This window comes from Dendrobium catenatum, unplaced genomic scaffold (genome assembly GCF_001605985.2).
Source record: "Dendrobium catenatum unplaced genomic scaffold, ASM160598v2 fragScaff_scaffold_1391, whole genome shotgun sequence".
Classification (NCBI taxonomy): Eukaryota; Viridiplantae; Streptophyta; class Magnoliopsida; order Asparagales; family Orchidaceae; genus Dendrobium; species Dendrobium catenatum.
Genome location: NW_021319853.1, coordinates 1,005,191 through 1,027,751, shown reverse-complemented (window position 1 = coordinate 1,027,751; position 22,561 = coordinate 1,005,191). Strand labels below are relative to the sequence as shown.

Here is a 22,561-nt window from a genome sequence, read left to right as displayed (position 1 = left end):
GCAGGTATACTTAATGATCTCAGGAATCCAATCCTAATATCACCCTTCAAAGATTGTATAGTTGTAAGACCCCAATAACTCATTTTCTGTCATTTGCGTCTAATATTCCTTGATTTTTGAGTATAATCTATCAATCTTCATCTCATTTTGACCACATTTTCATAGTCACCTATTTGTCATTTTGATCTATCATTAAACCAAATATTACTTGAAACTCATATTATATATCCTACCTATCCTATAATGTTGAACGCAAGCAAAGCTAATTAATCGAGTGTTTTCTCATGTATCGTAAATAGGATATAATTAACACTAAGAGATTCCTCCTATAGGAAACCTCAACTCTCATAATTAAAATAAACATTATTTATCTTGGATCATATCTTCAATATGCCTTCCAAAGATTCTCATGTGTCTACCATCCAAAGGACCAACACGGACACGGCTACACGGACACACAACACGACACGGACACGGGACATGGCATTTTTTAAAAATATAGGACACGGGTGCGGCGTGAACACGTCATTATATATTTTTTAATATAATATATAAAAATTAAGGTGACATCATATTATAAATGGCAAGCAATAATAAATCAATGTCATGATAAATTGTTTAGCATATAACATAAAAATGTTTAGTACAAATATTTTTCGGGACATGCATGTTAAAAACCTTCTCTAAAGCACTATTGGCAATTCATTTTCTTTTCTTTAAATCATATCCTTCACTTCTATATGATAATGAATGATCAACTCTAATAGATGAGGAAGAAGTATGGGATGAACCATGAGTAAATAGCAAAGGTATCTCTTTAGGAAGTGCCCTTTTGATCCTAGATTCAGCTTCATCAACTTGTCTGTTCAATTCAATCAACTGTGACATAGTAATCTTATGACACATTTTAATTGCATGGTCAGAAACCTTAAGTAGATAAGTAGATATGCTTTCACCCTAGAATAAGATCCTTTGTAGGTGCCACCACAATAATTCACATTCACTCATCCTTCAAAAGCTTTTCCTAACTTTGTAACATGAATCCATAATTGCTTATCAATTTCTACAGATGGCTCTTTTGAACCACTCCCACCAACACTAGAGCTCATTTTGCTTTTAAATTCACTGGTGAAGTAGAAGAAATAAATGCTTAATAAATTGAGTGACATATTTACAATTAAAAATTGCCAAACAAAGTTAAAAAATAATTAACTATTGCATCATGTGTTATGACTATCAGACTAAAAAATAATTAAAAATTTGCAGCTATGCCGGGGATCCAAGGGGGCGCTGCCCCCTAGCGGGGAACAAATTTTTATTGTAAGAGTGAAAGCGCAGTGAAATCGCAACAAAAGCACAGTGAAAGCGCAGCAAAAGCGTAGTGAAAGCGCATTAAATAAACAAATTTTTATTGTAAGAGTAATTTTAATCCAAAACAAATAAAATAATTTTAAAAAAATATGCTCTTCTGATCACAAATCTACGGAATCATTGATCAATGAAGAGAAATGGCGAATGGAGAAAAAAATGGTGAAATCAACTTACAGGTTTGCAAAATTTTCTGCGGTTTGGCGTCGGCTTCCCTCGGCTACGCGCAGAAACTAAGGAGGATGGCTTGTTGCTTACGGCTGGAAGGGAAGACCAAAGGTGCGATCTCCAGCCGACCGCTGCTCACAAGAAAGATCTCCAGCCGGTCGATGCTCGCCTCAATCGCTCGGGAAGACCACGAATACGAATAGGAATACGGGATTAAGGCGAAGATGAAGACTCGGGCGTGAACCGGCTAATATGAAATAGCGGGATTAGGGTTTTGTTTTATTTATTTAATTATACAATAGCCGGACACGCATGTTCGACACTTGTGTCCGGTTTATTTTTTTTTTTAATGGGACACACTAATGACGTGTCTGATACGTGTCCTCGCCGTGTCGGACGCGTGTCCGTGTCGGACACGTGTCCAACACTACATACCCTCTTAAAACGAAGTGTCGGTGCATCAGAGCTACCATCCTTCAAGGTAGTACTTCAATTTTTATTTCTCTTTCTCATCGTGAGGTGTCTTTAGACATCAACACCTATGAAATGGACATAAATGAAATTTGTGAAAAAGGGGTAGGTCAAACTAGTGGTTTTTTTTCATCCCGCAAAAGCCAATAAAAAATGAAGAGAAGCACAAAACTGATTTCTAAGGGAGTACAGTATAACTAACTTTGAGAGTTGAATGGAATGATCATCACCTGAAAGTGCTAGAAGCATTAACTAATTTCTCTCATTACATTTATGACTTTGCATACAAGCAAAATAGATCAGTCCTGTGAAGTTCTAGAGTACCTGCCTTTGACATTGACGTCAAAATATCAGCCAAGAAGAAGTCAGCAAAAGATATTGCCTGCATGACAAAGGTAGAAACAATAGGATTACAATCATAAAAAGAACGTGACCAAAAACAAATAATAGTTTTATGATCTAAATCAAACCTAACCTTAAGTCTTGCTTAGAATATAATTCATACAACCATTAAGCAAGTTCTAGAAATATTCTATCTTAGAATATGGGAAACCTTCCTAAGATGATAACAATAAACAGGCTCATCTCCATAAGTTTGGATGTTCGGTATGAGTACAGAAAAGATCAGAAGAAAAAAAATTCATTGAAAGAATTCACTATAGGATTATAGAAAATAATGTGGCCGCAAAAGCTGACAATATTTTAGATCTGAATCAAAATCTATTTTTTAAGTACTTCAAAAGTAATTTAAACAACAATAATCTACCATCCAAACATACAAAATTATCTCATACATGGTATTGATTAACAGGTAGATTTCCAAAATATGGTACATAAAATAGAAAGTAATCATGAAATTCAATCCTGTAGCGACCAACAACTTGGAAGATATCAAAATCATTTGTTTTACACTTTCTAAACTTAAACTTCAGAATTCAGAGATACTCTGTAGGATAAGAATAAAAAGAATCAGAGCCAAAACAGTCATTTGTATATATTCTATTATGATTTATGAAGTACAGGATCGGGTAACTAGATGACTTTAGGATTAGCAGATATACAGAAATTTATTAATACTAAAGACACTGATCATGCTTCTGGCTGCTCACGAATGATGACTTACAAGAGTCTACAAAGATATCTAGACGATGAGTATAACCATGGAGAACATCAAACACCAAGAAAAGCAATCGATAACAAGTTCTCATATTAATTTTAAATTATGAATCATAGAACTATAAATAAAGCTAATCATTTGACTGTAGAGAACAAGAAGAGCTAGTGCATAAAATTGCAGAAACTAAAGAATAAAATCTTAGCTGATAGCAAACTCAATAAGCAAGATGAAAAACTTACTTGTAACGGAAGAATGATACGCCATAATGTCCTTAAGAAGTAGAAACGAGAAGATAGGTAGAAAATGTCAAAAGGAAAGATGAGAACCATCACAAAAATAGCATATAGGATAACCTGCAATTTTCCAACTAAATTTTAGAAGGCGTCTCCAAAAACCATAAAAAAATTGAGGGTTCCAGGGAATAAAATAAGATCCAAATTCAAATTGACAATGATTGAAATCTTAACATGATAATCTCACAAAAGCATTTTTTAATTTTCTTCTGATTAAATAATCATACACTTAATACCAATATTAAATCAACAGCCAATAGATGACAATGATTCATAAATGTCCAATTGAAACTTAGAAATACAATATTCAGCATAAACTAGAACTTAGGGGTGTCAATTTTTGACACGACCCAAAACACGACCCGAACCCGACCCGGAAAAATCCGGGTTCGGGTAAACCCGAACCCGAAACGGGTCGGATTCGGGTTGAACAAATCAACCCGTTTTAAAAATCGGGTAGGGTTCAGGTTGACCCAGCAACCCGAAATTGACCAGAAAGTGACACGAAAACTCATATTTGACCCGAAAACCCGAGATTGACCTGTTTTTTACCCGATTTTGACCCGAAAATCGAATATTGACCCGATTTTGACCCGAAAATTAGCAATTTTAGCTCAAATTCGGGTCATTCGTGTCGGGTCGGGTTGACCCGGACCCGAATCGGGACGGGTTCGGGTCTGGAAACCTGACCCGTTTTTAAAAACGGGTCGGGTTCGGGTTGACCAGAACAGTGCCGGGTCAGTTCCGGGTTCGACCCGAACCCGACCTGCTGACCCGAATTGACAACCCTACTAGAACTCGTCTATAAACTATAAAGCTACAAACAAAGAAACCAAAATGATTCACCAATCTATGAGAAAAATCTTAGCATGGTACTCTTACTAGACCCATTTTGTACATTCTTATGGCTAATTAATTATTACATTGATATAATGTCAAGTCATCAGAATACAAATGACAATGATTCACAACCTCAACCCAGTATCCAACTGAAACTTGGAAATTCTGATTCAAAGTGAATTAAAATTTATCTATAAATTTCAAAACTACATACAAAGTAACCCACAATGTTAAAAGTGTAAGGAAGTGCACGCTCTAAGCGCAGGCAGAGCAAATCAGTTAGGTTGTACATTGCTCTGCAAAAAAACAAACTTACACTGCAAGAGCAATCAAAGAAAAGTGTGTTTTTTTGTCGCTTTGCAGAGTGCTGATCTGCAAAGAAGCAGGCGTAAACTGTGAGCGCAATCAAAGTGGAGAAGTGGGTGGTTTCTTCATCACTTCCAAAAAGCAATTTTTACTTATTCTGCTCCTCTTTCCCGATAGAAACAAAAATGAAAGGTTTAGCGATGGGTTAACATAATGTTATGCTAATCACCCAGCATGTATGCCCAATTGCTTACTAGTTACTAATGATACTCCCCGCTAGTGTTTGACTTAAAAATACCATATATCATTTCATAACTTTAATTTCTATGATTTTCGTAAATACTATAACATTGTATAATATTTATTATGATATTTGTACTTTAATTAACTTAAGAGTTTATCTTGTGCTTCACATATGAAAGCTAAAAAAGAAACTTCTGCACATCGCATTATGTTTTACAAGTTTAGTTTAGAATTTCACATGAGTGATAAAGATTGACCAAAACACTCGCTCAATGTGCAAATATCAATATGCTAATGAGCTATGATGCACAAACACGGATACGACATAACACGGACACGAGACACGTCAATTATTGAAAATTGGATACGGACACGGGTTGGACACGGCATTATAATTTTTTATATATTAAAATAATATATAAAAAATTGAATAAGTATAATCTTAAAAATAATTTAGAAATAATAATTCATTTAACTAGAATTTATGCTTTAAATGATAAATATTAGGATGTTGAGAGCCGGGCGTCGATGCCGTGTATCCAGCATCGAGAGAGGAGACAATTGCCGAGAGTCGAGCATTGATGTTATGCGGTAAGTATCGGGCATCGATGTCAAGAGGACGTTTGTCATCGATGTTGAGACGACGTTGGTCATCGATGTTAACACGATGTCGGACAAAGATGAGCTGTCAAGTTGTGGGCGTACAAATTACTAACGATGAGCATCAATGTCAAGACAGTGCCAGACTTTGATGTTGAGATGGTTTTGAAATGTCGATATTGCAACGACGACAATCGTCAATGTTGAAATGACATCGGACTTGTTGTGAAGCCAAAGTCGCAACCACCAAAGATAAATGAAAATGAAAATATTTGATGAATGTGGTATTGAGTGCGGGCAATTGATTTCGAGTTGTGGATAGGGAATAAGTAATTTAGTTTTATATTTTAAATAAATAAAAATTTTAATTACAATAAATTATATTTTTAAAAAAATCATAAAATATTTAAGACACGCATGTCGGATACACGTGTTTGACTTATACTTAATATTTTTTTAATCGGACACGTTTTTGGCGTGTCCGATACGTGTCGTAGACATATCAAACGCATGTAGCATCGGATATGTGTCAGACACTGCACGGCTCTTTGATGAGATGTGTCGGTGCATCATAGCTAATGAGGATTCCATGCAAATGACCTAGTGATGCGGGACGGACATAAAATAAAATAGAAAATCTAATAGAGAAGATAGAGAAGATGAAAAAGAGGAAAAGATTAAAACAACTAACAAGATAAGAAAATCTCACAAATGTTTGAGGAGATAACCTCCCTAGAAATTCTTCAAGTCTCACCATTGATCAAGGATCAAAATCCTAGAATAGAAGAAGAGTCTTCACACCCACAATAAGAATATTATTCATGTCACAAACTTTCTTACATTAGTTAAAATTCTCATATCTATAGATTAAAAAAATCAAGCTACAAAAAAAATTATTACAAAGTTCTAAAAAACTATTTTAAAAGAATAAATTATTAACTTAAAATTTGTAAAATATTAATAAATTGCTAACAAATTTAATGATATTGATTAAAATAATATTAATAAAATACTGAAATAAGTGAAATGCAAAATGAAACGAGAGATTTATGTCATGAAATATAAATATATAAATCTTCATTACTCCTTTTAATTACAACCATCTTTAAAGATTCAAGATTTGTATAAAAATTTTCAATAATCACTTTGCATGTCGCCACTTTTAAGTATGTATAAAAATTGTAGTGCATCTCCAATATTTGTCCATCCTTGAGGCAATTAATACACAACGTATGATAACAGAATCACGTCCAATGCCTCGATGTCACTAGCACCCTCGCAAGGGTCACAATTCACATGTTCTTTCCCTAGATCATTGAATTGATCAAGATCTAGATATTTAATGCGGACCCTACCAAGGGTTATATGCCAACATAATGGGCTATATTGCCAAATGTACAGCATATAATACTGGAAGCTTTAAAACTAGTGGTTTAACCGGCGCACTTTCCAATAGGATCGGCTGATTGGTGCACTTTCCAATAGGATCGGCTGATTTCATAGGAGCAAACAACAATTGTTCAACCAACTTATGCTACAGGCTACTTCCATAAGAGTTAGAGAGTCTCTTATGAGACTGAACCTACGTGTACAATGTAATATCTAGTGTGAAAAAAAAATCATCTTCAAAATTATAGATATCTCGCATGATATAGACAATGGTTCAACCATCCCCAACGGCATCAACCACATAGTCAGCAATAGATAGTAATCATTTTCGTAGAGTAGTCAACTCATCAAGGAGATGATCATGAAACATCAATGGAATGTATTTTGATTTTGAAGTTTCTTTCATCTCAATTCATAATCTGAGGGGTGGACAGCTCTGGCGATGGAGTTGTCACTCCACATTAAGCCAATAGGCCTTGACATACCAGTTAACTTCATGTAGGCAAATATCCTTAAGACATAGCCATCCAATCGAAGTTATAAGTGAGTAATTCATAAACACTTATAGGTCAATATGACCAACAAAAATAAGGGGTTCCACCATGACTTCTCAAATAATATCATCATCAAAAGGGTGACCACAAAAAAATCATATTGAACTTTAGGTTTTCAACCAGTCGAGGTGGATGATATGGAATACATCTAGATCAAAACAATCATAATCACTATGCAAATTTTAGCTTAATATTCCCATGTCCTAAGAGGGGAGAAGCGAGAGGTGATGAGAGCCTGGATTTGGGAATTTTTATTGCGTCCTCCAACCTGACGTAGAGATACGTCCTCCCACCGCCAAAAACTCGGTTTTTGCTCGGTATTGCTAGGTATTATTTGATAATAACGAGGAATATCATCATGTGAAGACCAATACCGAGTTATACCGAGCAATACCGAGCAATACAAAAAAAATACCGAGTTCTTTCTAGGAAAAACTAGGTATTTTTTGTATTGCTCGATATTGTTCGGTATAGCTCGGTATAACTCGGTATTGGTCTTCACATGATGATATTCCTCGTTATTGTTTGGTATTGCTCGGTATTTGCTAGGTATTTCTCGTTTTTTAGCGCGAATTTAGCTCTGGGAGGACGTATCTCTACGTCAGGTGGGAGGACGCAATAAAAATTCTGGATTTGGAGGGTGAATTTCTTGACCATCCTCATTAGGTACAACCCAAGCCATATTTGGTAAAGTCAAGGCCTAGGAAGTATATTTTTAAGGGCAATAATGCAAATACCTAACTCACAATAGGTCATGCCTCTAGTTGATCTTGTAAGTGAATAAAGATGTTATCATCCTTCCAACATATTAAGTAATCTTGATATAAATGATCATTACAGTTTCTATCCCTAGCTAAGGGTTGCGGCTAAGGAGAAGTAGACCTAAGGTTGGACTCACAATAGTTAAAACTCAACAATAGACCTACAAGTGTAAGCTTGATAAGCTCAAGTCTTCGTGGTAAGTCAACACAAGCAAAAGGTCCTGGTTACTCAAAACTATTATGCATGAATTGTAATTTTTACAGATTTACATGTTTGTACATTTAAAATGATATGAAAAATTAAATTATTACCAAAACAAGTTCGACGAGTAAAGAACATAACAAAGTAGTAAAGCAGAAAATCACTTTATTTTGATAAGCAAGCACCAAGCAAACAACAAGAAGTCTATGCATAAATTCTTAATGCACGAAGCATAAATTCTTAATGCACGAAGCATAAATATAGAAAACAAACTACAACATAAAAAATGTTTTCGTGACAGCAAAAATAAGGATCAACTTTCTCCGATATCAAATATGATGCAGGATAAAATGAAAAGCTATATTATTAAATTTTTAAATTGAAAACTTTCATAGTTCCTTCTATTTAATACTAGCTATATTATGAATAATTAAGAGTTGAAGATTCAAAAATAGATGCAAATTTTACAAAAGCTATAATTTTCTTGTATTTTACAAAATAGTGTTACAAAGTGACAAACTAAGAAAGTTTAAAAAAAAAAAAACGCAGTTGCAAAACTATACTATTGAGATGACATCTATAAGCATTCCTTCATCGTGAGAGAACCTCTACAAGTAGTCCTTCGTCATGATTGTTGTCTTCCTTCATTGGAAGTCCTCCAAGGAAAAGCACTCATACTCTCAAGTATTATTCACTAGATGATACAGAGAATTTTAGCACTTAACCAAACTTTTATTCATTCAACCACCACTATGTAAATCAATAAATGGGTATAATCAAAAGAGGAAGGACCAAGGGGCGTGGTAGACCATTCAAGGGTTTTTAGAGTGAAATAGAGTATTTATAGTGGGGATTCAAAGGATTGATTGTAGACTCTAAGAATAATTTAATGCACTCTTAATTTCTTTATGTTTTCCAAGGGGAAGAGAGAATTAGCATCTTTTATGAGGAAAGGAATGAGGGCTGGCAATTGGATTATGGGGGTGATTTAGATTTGAACAATTTTTATTATCAATGCTTTGAATTTGATGATGCTTTAAAAGAAAATGATTTAAATCCCTCGAGTAAAGGATGGTTGGATGCCCTTCCATGTAGAAGAAGATTGCAATCACGGACATTCACAATTGATTTGTGAAATTTAGACGGATTTTCTACTATTTATTTTCCTTATTTTCCAAATTTTTCTTCTTTTCCTTTATTTAAAATTAACTTCTTTTCTTTCCTTCTCTTTTCTATTCTTTTTTTCTTTTTTTTTCTTTCTTCAATTTACTGTTCACAAGTGATAATTACTTTGTTAATTCACATTAATACTTGGGCATGCATGCATATGAGACAGAAGTAGTCAAATAAAGGAGAAAATGATCTATGGGTTTACCATTCATGGTGAAAAGTGAGAGCATTGTTCATGGTAAACAACAATTTACAAGGCAATGAGCAGCAATTTTATTATTTTTGAAGAGCATTTTGTTGTTCCATGTGCACAAGTATGGAAGGGAAGAATCAATGAAGAGGGGGGAGGAAGTGTTGTAGTTTTCGGAAAGTAAAGAAAATTTTTATTGAACTTGATTTCAAAGCTATAACATAAAATGATGTAAACCATAACTTCGATACCAACCTTAAAAATAAACTAGAAATCACAATAGAGAAAATAAAAAAGAATAAAAGATTACAAAAATTAACAAAAAAAAAATTATCATGCACATACGAGAAAATAATATTCCGAATTTTTAAGGTCTCATGCTTAACTATCAAAATTTCAAAATAGATCAACAACAACAACAACATCAAGCCTTTGTCCCACTATGTGGGGTCGGCTACATGAATCCTTTTTCGCCATTGTGTCCGGTTAAAAGTCAAATTCTCATTTAAATCTAACAAAGAAAGATCATTTCTAATATTTTCTAACCAAGTCTTTTTAGGTCTATCTCTACCTTTCTTAACATAAGTCGAATCTAATACCTAAACTTTCCTAACTGGGTCATCGGAAGGCCTCCGTTTAATGTGACCAAACCATCTAAGGCAACTCTCTCTAATTATCTTCCACTGGAGCTACTCCAGCCTTTTTCACGTATATGCTCATTTCATATCCTATCTTTAAGGATCAAGCCACTCATCCACCTAAGCATACTCATTCCTGCAACACTTAACTTAGTATTATGCTTCTCTTTTAATGGCCAACATTCGGCACCATAAAGCATTGAAGGTCTCACCACCATCTTATAGAATTTTCCGTTAAGTTTGAGGGGGACTTTTCTATCACACAATAAGCCTGATGTCTTCCTCTACTTCAACCATCCAACTTGAATTCTGCTGATAATATCCCCATCGATTTCACCATCACTCTTAACAATAGATCCAATATATCTAAAACGTGTACTCTTATTAATGACTTGATAGTCCAAAGTCACAATCCCCTCACTAAGTCTATTGCTACTAAAATTACACTCCATATATTCAGTTTTAGATCAACTCAAGTGAAAACCTTTAGACTCTAAAGTTGACCTTCATAATTCAAGTTTACCTTCAACTCCCTCTCAAGTCTTATCAACAAGAAGAATATCATCAGCAAAAAGCATACACCAAGGTACATCCTCTTGGAAATTTCAAGTGAGAACATCCATGACTAAAGCAAAAAGATATGGACTTAAGGTTGATCCTTAATGTAATCCAACCGAATTAGGAAAATACTTGGTCAAACCACCTTGTGTTTGAACACAAGTAATAGCTCATGCATACATATCTTTAATGATTTGAATATAAGCATTATTAACTCCTTTCTTTTCAAGAACTCTCCATAGCACTTCTCTTGGAACTTTATCATATGCTTTCTATAAATCAATAAATATCATATGTAGATCCTTCTTATTTTCTCTATATTTCTCCATCAAACCTCTCAATAAATGTATGGCTTCCATAGTAGACCTACCCAGCATGAATCCAAATTGATTTTGGTAAACATTTGTATCACGCCGCAACCTGCGCTCCATAAATCGCTCCCATATTTTTAAAGTATGACACATTAACTTAATTCCTCTATAATTCACGAACTCCTGTGCATCACCTTTATTTTTAAAAATATGAATTAACACACTCATTCTCCACTGAATTAACACACTCATTCTCCACTGACATTCAAAATTGTAAGAAATTCCTTCATCTCCTAAGCATTTCCACATCTCTATCGGAATATCATCAGGTCAAAAAGCTTTTCCACACTTCATTTTCTTTAAAGCCTCTTTAACTTCGATTTTACTTATACGCCGATAAAAACAAAAATCTTAATTTTCATTTAGGGTGATAAAGTCACAAAGTCAATCGTATTTTCACATTCTTCATTAAAAAGTTTAGCAAAATACCTCATCCACCTTTGTTGAATGTCATCTTCCAAGAAAAGTTCGTTTTTGATCTTCATCATTAATACTCTTCACTTAAACTAAATCCTTACTACTCATATCTCTTTATTTGGCTAACTTACACATATATCTTTCTCCCTCATTAGTATCTAATCTGTTATATAAATCATTAAAAGCTAAGCTCTTTGCATCGCAAATAACTTTCTTAGATTCCTTACAAGCCTCTTTATAGCTTTCCCAATTATCAGAATTTTTACATCTAAACCAATTTTTATAACAAATCTTCTTATTTTTTATTGCACATTTGGATTCCAACACTAACTATTTTTACTATTATGAGCTTTTCCCTTCAAAAATCCAAACACATCTTTTGAAATATTCTTAATATCACAAACCACTTTTTCCCATATAATATTGGCATCCTCATACACAGACAGAATCTTAAGATCTAAAATCTTACTCTCAAAAATATTTTTTTAATATTCTTTAAATGTACCAATCTAATCCTAAAAAATCATTTTACTTTATTTTTTTATTTTTTGCCCTTTTATCTTAAAGTCCAAAACTAATAATCGATGTTGAGTATATAAATTTTCACTCGGAATAACTTTACAATCTTTGCAATCTAAACGATCTAATTTTCTTATACGAAAATAATCAATCTGCGTTTTACTATATCCATTTTTATAAGTTATAAGATACTCATCTATTTTCTTAAAAAAAGTATTAGCTATTAAGAAATCATAAGCTAAAAAAAAATCTAATATAGTCTTACCACCTTCATTTGTTGTTCCAAACTCATGGTCACCATGGATGCTCTTAAAAATTAAAATCATCTACCTATCTACCAACATGTCCATTTAAATCTCCGCCAATAAAAACTCTTTCTTCAAGAGGTATATTTTGTATTAATTCTTCTAAGTCATTCCAAAATTTTAATTTTGAACTCATATTCAAACCTAATTGAGGAGCATAAGCACTTATAATATTAACAATCTTAGCAACAACAACAATCTTTAAAACTATAATTATATCACCAATTCTGTTAATTTTTATAATATTATCCTTCAAACTCTTATCTATAATCACACCTACATCATTTCTAGTATGACTCCTACCTGAATACCATAGTTTATATCCTAAACTATTAATCTCTTTAGCTTTCTCTACAACTCATTCAGTTTCCTGAATGCACAGAATATTTATCTTCCTGTGAATCATACTATATATTAATTCTATTAATTTTTCAGTAAGGGAGCCTATATTCTAAGTTCCTATTCTAATTTTAGTTTCATGAACTAGCTTCTTTGTCCACATCCGTCCTTGATGTAGGAACCCTTGCCTATTTATCACTGCACCATTTCCGGTGCAGCGGCCCTTGCACACTTGTCACTATATTCAGGCCATACAACGCATCTCTTTCAGGGGACGCCCTAGCATTAACACAATTTTTTAAAGGATTCATGTCATGATATTCGACAAGTTTTACGCTGGCTGTCGACTACCTAACGCAACCCTCCACTTTTCTCATCTAGGACTTGGGACCTAGCAACGACAGTGTTAAAATTTCAAAATTAGATCAAGCAGAAAAAATCTCATGCCAAAAAACATCATACATGAATTAGAATTCCCACATTTATAGATGGAAGAGATGATAAAATACTAACAAACTATTAACAAATAGTTAGCAAAATGCTAACAAATAAATAAAATACCACCAAACAAACAAGCTAGTAATAAATTAACAAAATGCTAACAAACTACTAATAACTTGCAAACAACATATTAACAAACTGCTAATAAATTGCTAATAAGTTAAATGATAATGATTAGAATAATTATAATAAAATAATAAAATAGGTACAAAAATTACTCAAATATCTAAAACAAAATAAAAAAAATCAGAATTTACATCCACACCACAATGTATATGTTGGCTTTGAATTGATTTTTTTTTTCTAGGTCACAATAGCTATATTCACCACAAGTCTAAATCCAGTTCTCACTCACAATAAACTCCTACATTATACGAAGCAAAAAAGGAAACGAAATTCCCTTTATGTAAGCAATTCCCATGGGATACAACATCTTTGCGCAAAGAACTATTATATACAGCAGATGGTAAGTTTATCACCAATATTATCAATAGGAAAATCAAAGATGCACTAGGTGATACAGGAGAAATCTGCTATGACTCGTAAACAAAAAAAGTTCAAAGGCTATGAGAAAGAAATAGATATTACACTGGCTGAGATGCAGCTAATGAGACTTCGCCATGAGAGTAAAGATACAAATAAGCTGTCATACTTGTTGGAACCACTATGGCCATCCATGTTGCACACTGCACAAGCAAATCAGGCAACATTGTACCTTATTAACATTTATATTTTCTGTCCAGAAAATAGAGCAGGTCATTACCTTGATCTGATGCTATCATTAATGTATTTAAAATTGGGTCAAAGCCAATAATATGAAGCAGGAACTAAGAGATAAAGGTAAGAGTGAGCATGAATGCAAAATAACAAATTTAAAAAAAGATTTTGTAAATTTGTGGATCATTACAGAAATAGCCATTAAAGTTTAACGGGAGGATCTGAGACAAAAGCTTCTCATCAATGATGGCAACATGTTAGCACAACTATTTAAATATCACAAATTTAAAAGGAAATACATCCATCTAGATGGCACAAAATTGCCAGCAAGACCATATTTTTCAATTTGGATAAAGAGCACGAAATAGAAAATAAGCAGTATGTTTATATTACTGTCACATGTAAGTTTCAAATCAGAAAGGTTGGAAGAGAAAAACAGAAGTGAGCCAACCTAATTCAGATCGGAATATGATGCATATAGAAAAAAACAAAACACATACCAAAGATAGAAAGATACGAATGCTGATAAATTAAACCGTCATGGTTGATAATATCAAACTCTGGAGCTTTTCATGCAAACTTTCCATTGATTTTGAAATAAACATTACATGCCTTACGGGGTTTCCATGATAGTAGCAAATCAAATTACTTAGTCAGTGTGGAGTATCAAAAACCAATGCAGCATGCTTCATGCATAACTAAATTTGAAGTTGCATCCCACCCTAATGTGCATGAAGCACTTTGTGCATTAGTAACACTCCCAGAGTTAATTTTCCACAACTAAGTTAGAAGAAACTCATGAGTATCATTAAATGCCAAGAGATACAAATAGAATTGCAGGCCTTTAATGAGATACAATACAAAGAAGTGGATTAGATAATCACACTGTAGAAAATTGCTGTCCGCATTAAAGCCCCATGCCAAGTGCAAAAAGCAGTAAGCGCTACAGTTAGGGTGCGTTTGGGACGGCGGTACTGCTGCTTTACTTTATAAAAAGTCATTAAATCATTGTTTGGGACATTGCGGCAGAACCACGGCAGAAAAAATTCTGCGGTCCGCTGTTGCTTCCCGCGACCATTCCCTGTATCCCGCGGTCGGCTGCTTTCGGCAGAAAAATGACGAAAATCCCGCGGCAAATATTCGCTACCGTCGTTGCCACGCTGCTCTCTGCTTTTCCACTATCCATCAAACAAATGCACCGCACGCCGATCATTCCACGTCGGCGAACCTTTCTGCTTCTTGCTGAAGATTTGATTAACACCAGCTTCTGAACCGCCGATTGCCGACGGGATCTAAACCCGCAATCTCGGATGGCACGGGACCGGAGAAATCATTGTTGGAAAGGTCAAGCGATACCAAGCTTCTAATCTCGCCGATTGCCGACGGGATCTGGCCAAAGAAGCGGTTATGCGGTAGCGAGAGGATTTCGAGTGATTTCGGATGGCACGGGACCTGAGAGGTGACAGAGAAAAGAAGTAGCGCCCAAGCAACCTTGACCATTGTTCTCCCTTATTCTTTTCCTCTCTCTCTCTCTCTCTCTCTCTCTCTCTCTCTCTCTCTCTACAATACCACCATTGCAGCTACAAGGAGTGGAGGATTGAAGAGGCTGAGGAAGTAGACAAGAAGAGTATAACTAAGCTTGGCGGAGGCGGTCGACGGTGTCAAGCAGGTGGTGGATTTGGTCGTTGTAGGAGGACATAAGGGCATTCATCATTTGTTTGCTGCTCTCTTTGGGAGAAATGGGCGCCATTGGCGTACTGTTTAATTTGTCTCAACGCGACAGCAATCAATGAGTAGGAAAGATGAAGCAAATGCTTCGGTAAGACCAAGGAAGATTGCTTCTTCTATCATAGATCAGAAAAAGTTTCGAAGGAGAAACTTGCAGGAAGAGAAAATGATGACTGCGGAGAAGAAATGGGTTTAGATATGCGGAGTCCTTCTAGTGAGCTTGTATTGTTTCAGATCTTAGCATAGGCAGAGAACTTGCTAATTAACGGTACGCCTGTAAACCTTCAAGACAGATTTTATTTTATTTTGGTACAAATTAAAATATCCTAATAATAAGACAACATGAAACATACCAATGAATTTTTTTTATTTAGAATTGTTAGTTGATTATCATATACATTTAAAAAAAATTAAAATTTGAAAAAATTATATATTTCATCTAAATATATATAAGGGTACGAAGGTAATTAGTTCTCATACAGCTGCAGCACAGCAGCTCTACAGTTATACTATCCAAATAAAATATAATGATTTCTATAAAGCAACTTTAAGAAGCAACTTTATGTACAACAATTTTACAACCTACTTTACCAACAGCTGCAGCCGTCCCAAATGCACCCTTAAGCTGTAGTAATTTTGTGTCTGAGAATTGGATAATTTTCTGGAGAAAATATTCCCGTCTTTTTTGCATATTGACCTGAATGTTAATTTTATCGTCAGTTGGTATCAGGCTATCAGCATAAGAGGGATTTTTGATGTGCAAGCAGCTGTAAAATATGCTATATATGTCATTGTCATGATCGACCTTATTCCAATTATTTGGACTCGGCTTTTTGATTCGTCATTCTCCATCAATTATTGTTTTGTGTTCTTTGTGATGTTAAAATCTATTTTGTTCAAGTTTTATACATGTTACTTTTGTTCTAGCATTTTTTTCTTCTTATTACAATTTACCTTACTAATGCAATTTTTTTTTTCATTCAATGTAGTTACTCAAATCACCTAAGTTTATTTTTTCTCTTATTTATTTTCTACCAGTGTTTACTTTGATAGCTTCCCCTCTTATAATTATATTTCAATCTATCCTCACTACTTTTATGATGCATGCAAACCGGCCCATCTTCTTCTTCGATCCGCCTGCTTTTCAAAATCTTACCTTTTCTTTCTGATCTTTTTGGTCTCGATTGAGATGACGAGTCAGTTGTTTCATCTTTTTCTTCTTCTTCTTGTTCTCGGATTTCTTGTTGGAGGCCTCGACGCCAGCGCCGGCGATGCCGATCCAATCTATAGGTAGTTTCTCTCTCCCACTGTGCGTCCGTCTACTGTTAGATTCTTTTTTGGTCTATGTTAATCGATCTGGAAAATGTTCTATGATTCCTCTCTCGCGTTGGGCTGTTATTGCTGCATAAATTATGGTCATCGAGTGATTTCTTCCTGTTTATGTATGAGAAAATTAGTTCTTTAGGATTATCAGATCCATCTCCCCGTGAATCACGAACGGACGCGGAAGGGAGTGAAAATTTCTTTTAATGTGGAGGATTTTTCTTCTCTGGGCAAGAGAAGATATAAATGGATATCTTTCTATCAACTTCTGAGTATATTAGTCCATTACTGATTGATTCATATGAAAGCTTTGTGCTTGTGCTAGTCAAGAGGCAGGTTTTAAAAAAAAAAAATTGAAAAAATTATATTTTCATCTAAATATATATAAGGGTACGAAGGTAATTAGTTCTCATACAGCTGCAGCACAGCAGCTCTACAGTTATACTATCCAAATAAAATATAATGATTTCTATAAAGCAACTTTAAGAAGCAACTTTATGTACAACAATTTTACAACCTACTTTACCAACAGCTGCAGCCGTCCCAAACGCACCCTTAATCCACGTCAGTTAAACTCTAGTCTGTCACAGACTTGGTCAGAAAAAAAAAAAAGGTTTCACGCATATTGGTTAACTAAATTATAACTATGCAACTCTCGCAGATGATATCTCCTCTCACGTGTTATTTAACCTAGTATCTTCAGCTACTTTGATCTTTGCTATCTCTGTTTACAACCCCGTCTCACAATTTTCTGTTGCTCTTCCAAACATCGCACAGATAGCCTACTATCTCTTGAACATGCTCTTTGTAGGTATTGCCCCTTGAGAAAATATGGGAATCCATGTTGCCCTCAATGATGTTTAAGACTATGCAGAATGTTGGCCTGCTAGAGTTGGGAAGAGATGAAAGGCTTTCCAGTTTGCCTGGCATCTCTCTCCCAGTCAGCTATTCTCACACATGTAATCTATGACGTGCAAGCACGTTCTCAATAACACGGCATAAGATTAAAAAATAGAATGTAAAAGTTATAGACATAATGTTGAATTTTATAAATTATGAATATAGAGTTACGTAATTTACAGTATTTCTGTTAAACCGGTTCAATGAACCAGTCCAGCCGGTCCACGCGGGACCGACCCAAATGCAAACGGGGCAGAATGTCTCCGCCTCCTGCTGTTGTCGCACGCGCCGCAGGAGCTGACGGAGCTTTTTAGGAAGGATTTTTGAGGGATTTGGGAGGGGAATTTGAATGCAGGGACTGTTAAGGGATTTCCTTTTGTATGCATTAAAAACTTTGTTTTCCTAGGGTTAGGGCATCTTGAATTTGGCGATCTCTTAGATTTAGGTTTCCTTTGGGCTCTAGCGGCGTCTAGAGATTTGGGAGAGATCGATCCTCCTCTCGAATTGAAAATCAATTGTATCTTGTTTGTTTTTCTTCTGTTAGTTAATTTCTTGCAATAAAATCTACCGTTTTTCCTTATTTTCATTGGATTTTAGAAGAGTTTCTCGCTGTTTCTACGAAGATGGATAGGAAATAGTTGAGATCTACAAGTGTTTCCTATCAAATTGGTATTAGAGCACGTAGATCGAAGGGGAACCAATGGCCATAAGGAAAGATGAAGTTTTGGAGGGAGAACTTGAGCAACTCAAAGCAGATTTTGAAGAAAAGATGGCTGATTTTCAAAGTCAGATTGCATCCGTTAATGAAAAGATGGAGGACAAGTTCACCGTGATGAAAGACATGTTAAAGAAATTGCTTGAAGCCAAAATCAAACATGTGACATCAGAAGCAAAGGAAACAACCGACAGCCATGGAAGAGATGGGAATCCTAACACGCCAAGGGAAAGGGAAAAGCAGCCATAAGTGGAGATCCTGGAGGGAGAAGATGGAATCCCTCCTCTAGAACTACTTTCTAGGAAGGAGATGAACATTGACTATACAAGAAGGGGTGCTGAATTTGTAAGGAGAGGGGATGATTTCGATCGTCGGGGTGCTGATTTTGAAAGAAGAAGAGAGGATTTTGATGAATGATTTGGGTATGATTGCCAGAGGGAATATCGTGACAGTTGGGGAGCACCTCCACTTCGAGGAATGAGAGGTTATGGAGGATTTAGGGGAAACGGATGTGACCCGAGGGTGAGGAAATTGAAGATGTCAATCTTTGAGAGGATGATGTGCATGGGTGGATCTACAAGGTAGAAAAGATATTTCACCGTCAATGGGCTGACAGAGGAGGAGAAATTGATGACGACGGACCTATTTTTAGAAGGGAATGCTTTGTCTTGGTATCAGTGGAGGGACATGTGACGACCCATGCGGAGTTGGAGAGAGTTCAAGGATTGTTTGGTAGAACGTTTCCGAACGGGCACAAGAGGAGACTTCTACGAGCAGTTCTTCGCCTTGACACAGAAGGGTTCAGTGAAGGGGTACCGAGAGAGATTCGAGTACCTTGCTAGCCGATTGGACCGTCTTTCTGAGACAGTGCTAGAGGGAAACTTCATGAAGGGGTTGACACCAGAGATCCGAGCAGCGATTAGAGTAATGAGGTCTCGTGACTTAGGAAAGGCTATGGAGCTAGCTCAATTGGTAGATCAGAGGCACCTAGAGAGAGAGATGGGAGGCGGCAGCTTAGGAGGCTCGTATAGGATGACCACCACTTTATTGAAATCTAAGGAGCCAACACCGGATACTCTTCGGCGGACTTCGAAGGAAAAGACTGTAGGAGGAAGACCTGAGGACAACTTCAAGAATCTCACAAAGACAGAATTACATGAGAAGAGGGCGAAGGGGCTCTGTTTTAGATGAGACAAGAGGTATACACCGGGGCACAGGTGTAAGGACCGAACTCTTCAGGTTCTTACCGTTTGTGATAAAAAAGGAATGGAGGGTGTCATCTTTCTACCTTTGCGGACAAAGTGGATCTTTGAGAGGGGAGTATTGTTAGACCGGTCCACGGGGGACCGGCCCAGACGTGAACTGGGCGGAACGCCTCCGCCTCCTGCTGTTGCCGCACGCGACGCAGAAGCTAACTGAGCTTTTTATGAAGGATTTTTGAGGGATTTGGGAGGGAAATTTGAATGTAGGGACTGTTTAGGGATTTCCTTTTAATTTGTATGCATTAAAGACTTTGTTTTCATAGGGTTAGGGCATCTTGAATTTGGCTGAAATTTGAGATCTCTTAGATTTAGGTTTCCTTTGGGCTCTAGCGACGTCTAGAAATTTGGGAGATAACGATCCTCCTCACGAATTAAAGATCAATTGTATCTTGTTTGTTTTTCTTCTGTTAGTTGATTTATTGCAACAAAATATATTATTTTCCCTTATTTCATAGGATTTTGGAAGAGTTTCTCGTTGTTTTTACGAAAATTGATAGGAAATACTTGAGATCTAAAAGCGTTTCCTATCAATTTCCTCCTAAAGTCTTCAAACCGTTAAGTATAATATTATATTCATATACTCAAAAGAAACTTAATAATAACAAAAGAAAAATAAATAATATCAATAATAAGAAATGCTTTATCACATGTGATAATTGTCATTTGTTAATTACAATCATATTTGCATGTGTATTAATATCACACGAGCTGGCAAACCCTCATGTGCATGTTGAGCTGGGTCTAACTCATGTCATAGTTTAATTTTCACATGAAATACTTCCTAAAGTGTGTCGGCATTTGTCAGGAACTCGTAAGGTATTTGAAGTGTTTCTGCTTTCTACAATGTATTTGGAGGGATTGGTCCTTTGAGACCGATAGGGTTCCTTTATGCGACTAGCCACTAATTGACCATTCAACTTGCTGGACAACACGAATTGATAAGGAGTAGGGGAATGCTAATTTGCACAATCTTTGAGGAACTATGAAACACCAATTTCAGCACTTTATTTTCTTGCATCACTTCATAGGGAGAAAATAATGAAGGCATGAAATTTTGAAATCTTTTTTTATTAACCGTTTTTTTGTAGTTTGCATTCACTTTAGAGTTATCCTGATTCTCCACTCAAAATTTGCACTGTTAGCCTGATGTTAGATGCTTTGCTTGATTTCAGAACTTTGGTAGGTTTTTTGTTTATATTTTTCTTTGATTATCTGGACAAAACCTGATACCTCCAAGAGTTATATATTCTTCATACCCACTTTTAAGATTTCTCTTGTTTAATTCGGTGTATCTTTATGAATGTTTCACAAGTTCTAGAGGTAGTTTGAGAGGTGTGGAGCAAAGTAACTTCAATGAAAATAAACCAAAGCCATTGCTTTATCCTAATCCTCCTAAGTCATAACTCAACTCAATGAAGGCTCCAAAAATTTTACCAAGCACTTCTAAGAGAGTTTGATGTCCAAGTTAAATTTTAGAAAGCAGTTTAAATTGTAGATAAGACATTACCTAAATATTTTGCTCTCATTACAAGGATTTTATGATATGATTCTAGATTTCTCATAGGCACAAGCCCCTAGGGCTAATTACGCTTCCTGATGATGAAAGAAAACTTCAAATAAAGTCTAGTCGTTAGGCGCTACACGCATGGCATATAATAACAACATCACAATTTTGAAAAGGAGAAAATTTACCACCTTGTACTTAAATGAATGGCAAGGGAAATGAAAACGAACCTAATCAAGGTCTTATAATTTTGTCGTCCTTGGTTGTTGTGAATGCTAGTTTATTTAGTCAATGGAGATAGTTGACTCAACCAAACTGAAGGATTCTTGTTAGCCGTCATGGGTTGTGTCGTCTAATGAAACCTTATAGACTTGGTAGATGTTTGTTTAAAGGGAGAAGTTTAAGGCAATTTCAGCAAATAAATAACTTTGCACCCAATCAAGTGCACTCCATAATTCACCACTCAGGGAATTTGTGGTCATTGGAAAACTTGCAGGCTTTGATCGTCATTGTATAATTTAATGCGATCATTGTGAAGCAAAATCACTCGGTTAAAGGGCGTGGATCATAAATGTTATTCAGTAGCATCATTTAGCAACAAAATCACCCGATTAGAGAACACATGTTACATCTTTACTGATAGAAGATCTTTTTAGAGTGATCATAATAATATTTTTGATATGACAATAGCACTTTATGAGATCAATGAAATCACCAAGTGCAAATACCTTCAAAATTTCCCGGTGTGTAAGATAATTGTTGTTTAGGTCAAATACTTTTGAGTAGCTCACTGATGATTGACCGAAAACCCATAAGTTCACTCCCCAAAGGAATACCGTAAATGTCTGCAACATAAAAATCATTAAACAGCATGGATGGGAAGGGGAACAAGTTAAGCAAAGTGCCAGAACAAATGGCACTCACCACAAGAAGAAGAGGATTATAATAAAGAAATGCCTCATACAGGAATAAATCTTGAAGATCAGCACTCATTCTCATAACAGAATCCCAACTAATCTGCATCATAGGAAATATGAACATCTTAATTATCTCAGATAGCAGTTGATCCTTTTTCTACAAATTTAATTTTGT

General features: G+C 35.5%; 1 protein-coding gene across 4 annotated transcripts in view; it reads right to left on the bottom strand.

The window, feature by feature from the left end:
• The window catches only part of LOC110103775 (SPX and EXS domain-containing protein 5), a 61,452-nt gene that overhangs the window by 32,197 nt on the left and 6,694 nt on the right, over positions 1 to 22,561 (bottom strand). For all 4 annotated transcript variants that reach the window (XM_020832604.2, XM_020832605.2, XM_020832603.2 and 1 more), the window contains exons 5-9: positions 22,394 to 22,486; positions 22,198 to 22,314; positions 13,911 to 14,006; positions 3,364 to 3,477; positions 2,336 to 2,389 (exon numbers count right to left, since the gene is read on the bottom strand). In XM_020832604.2, the coding sequence (XP_020688263.1) occupies positions 2,336 to 2,389; positions 3,364 to 3,477; positions 13,911 to 14,006; positions 22,198 to 22,314; positions 22,394 to 22,486 (474 nt within the window). The remainder of the gene's footprint in view (positions 1 to 2,335; positions 2,390 to 3,363; positions 3,478 to 13,910; positions 14,007 to 22,197; positions 22,315 to 22,393; positions 22,487 to 22,561) is intronic.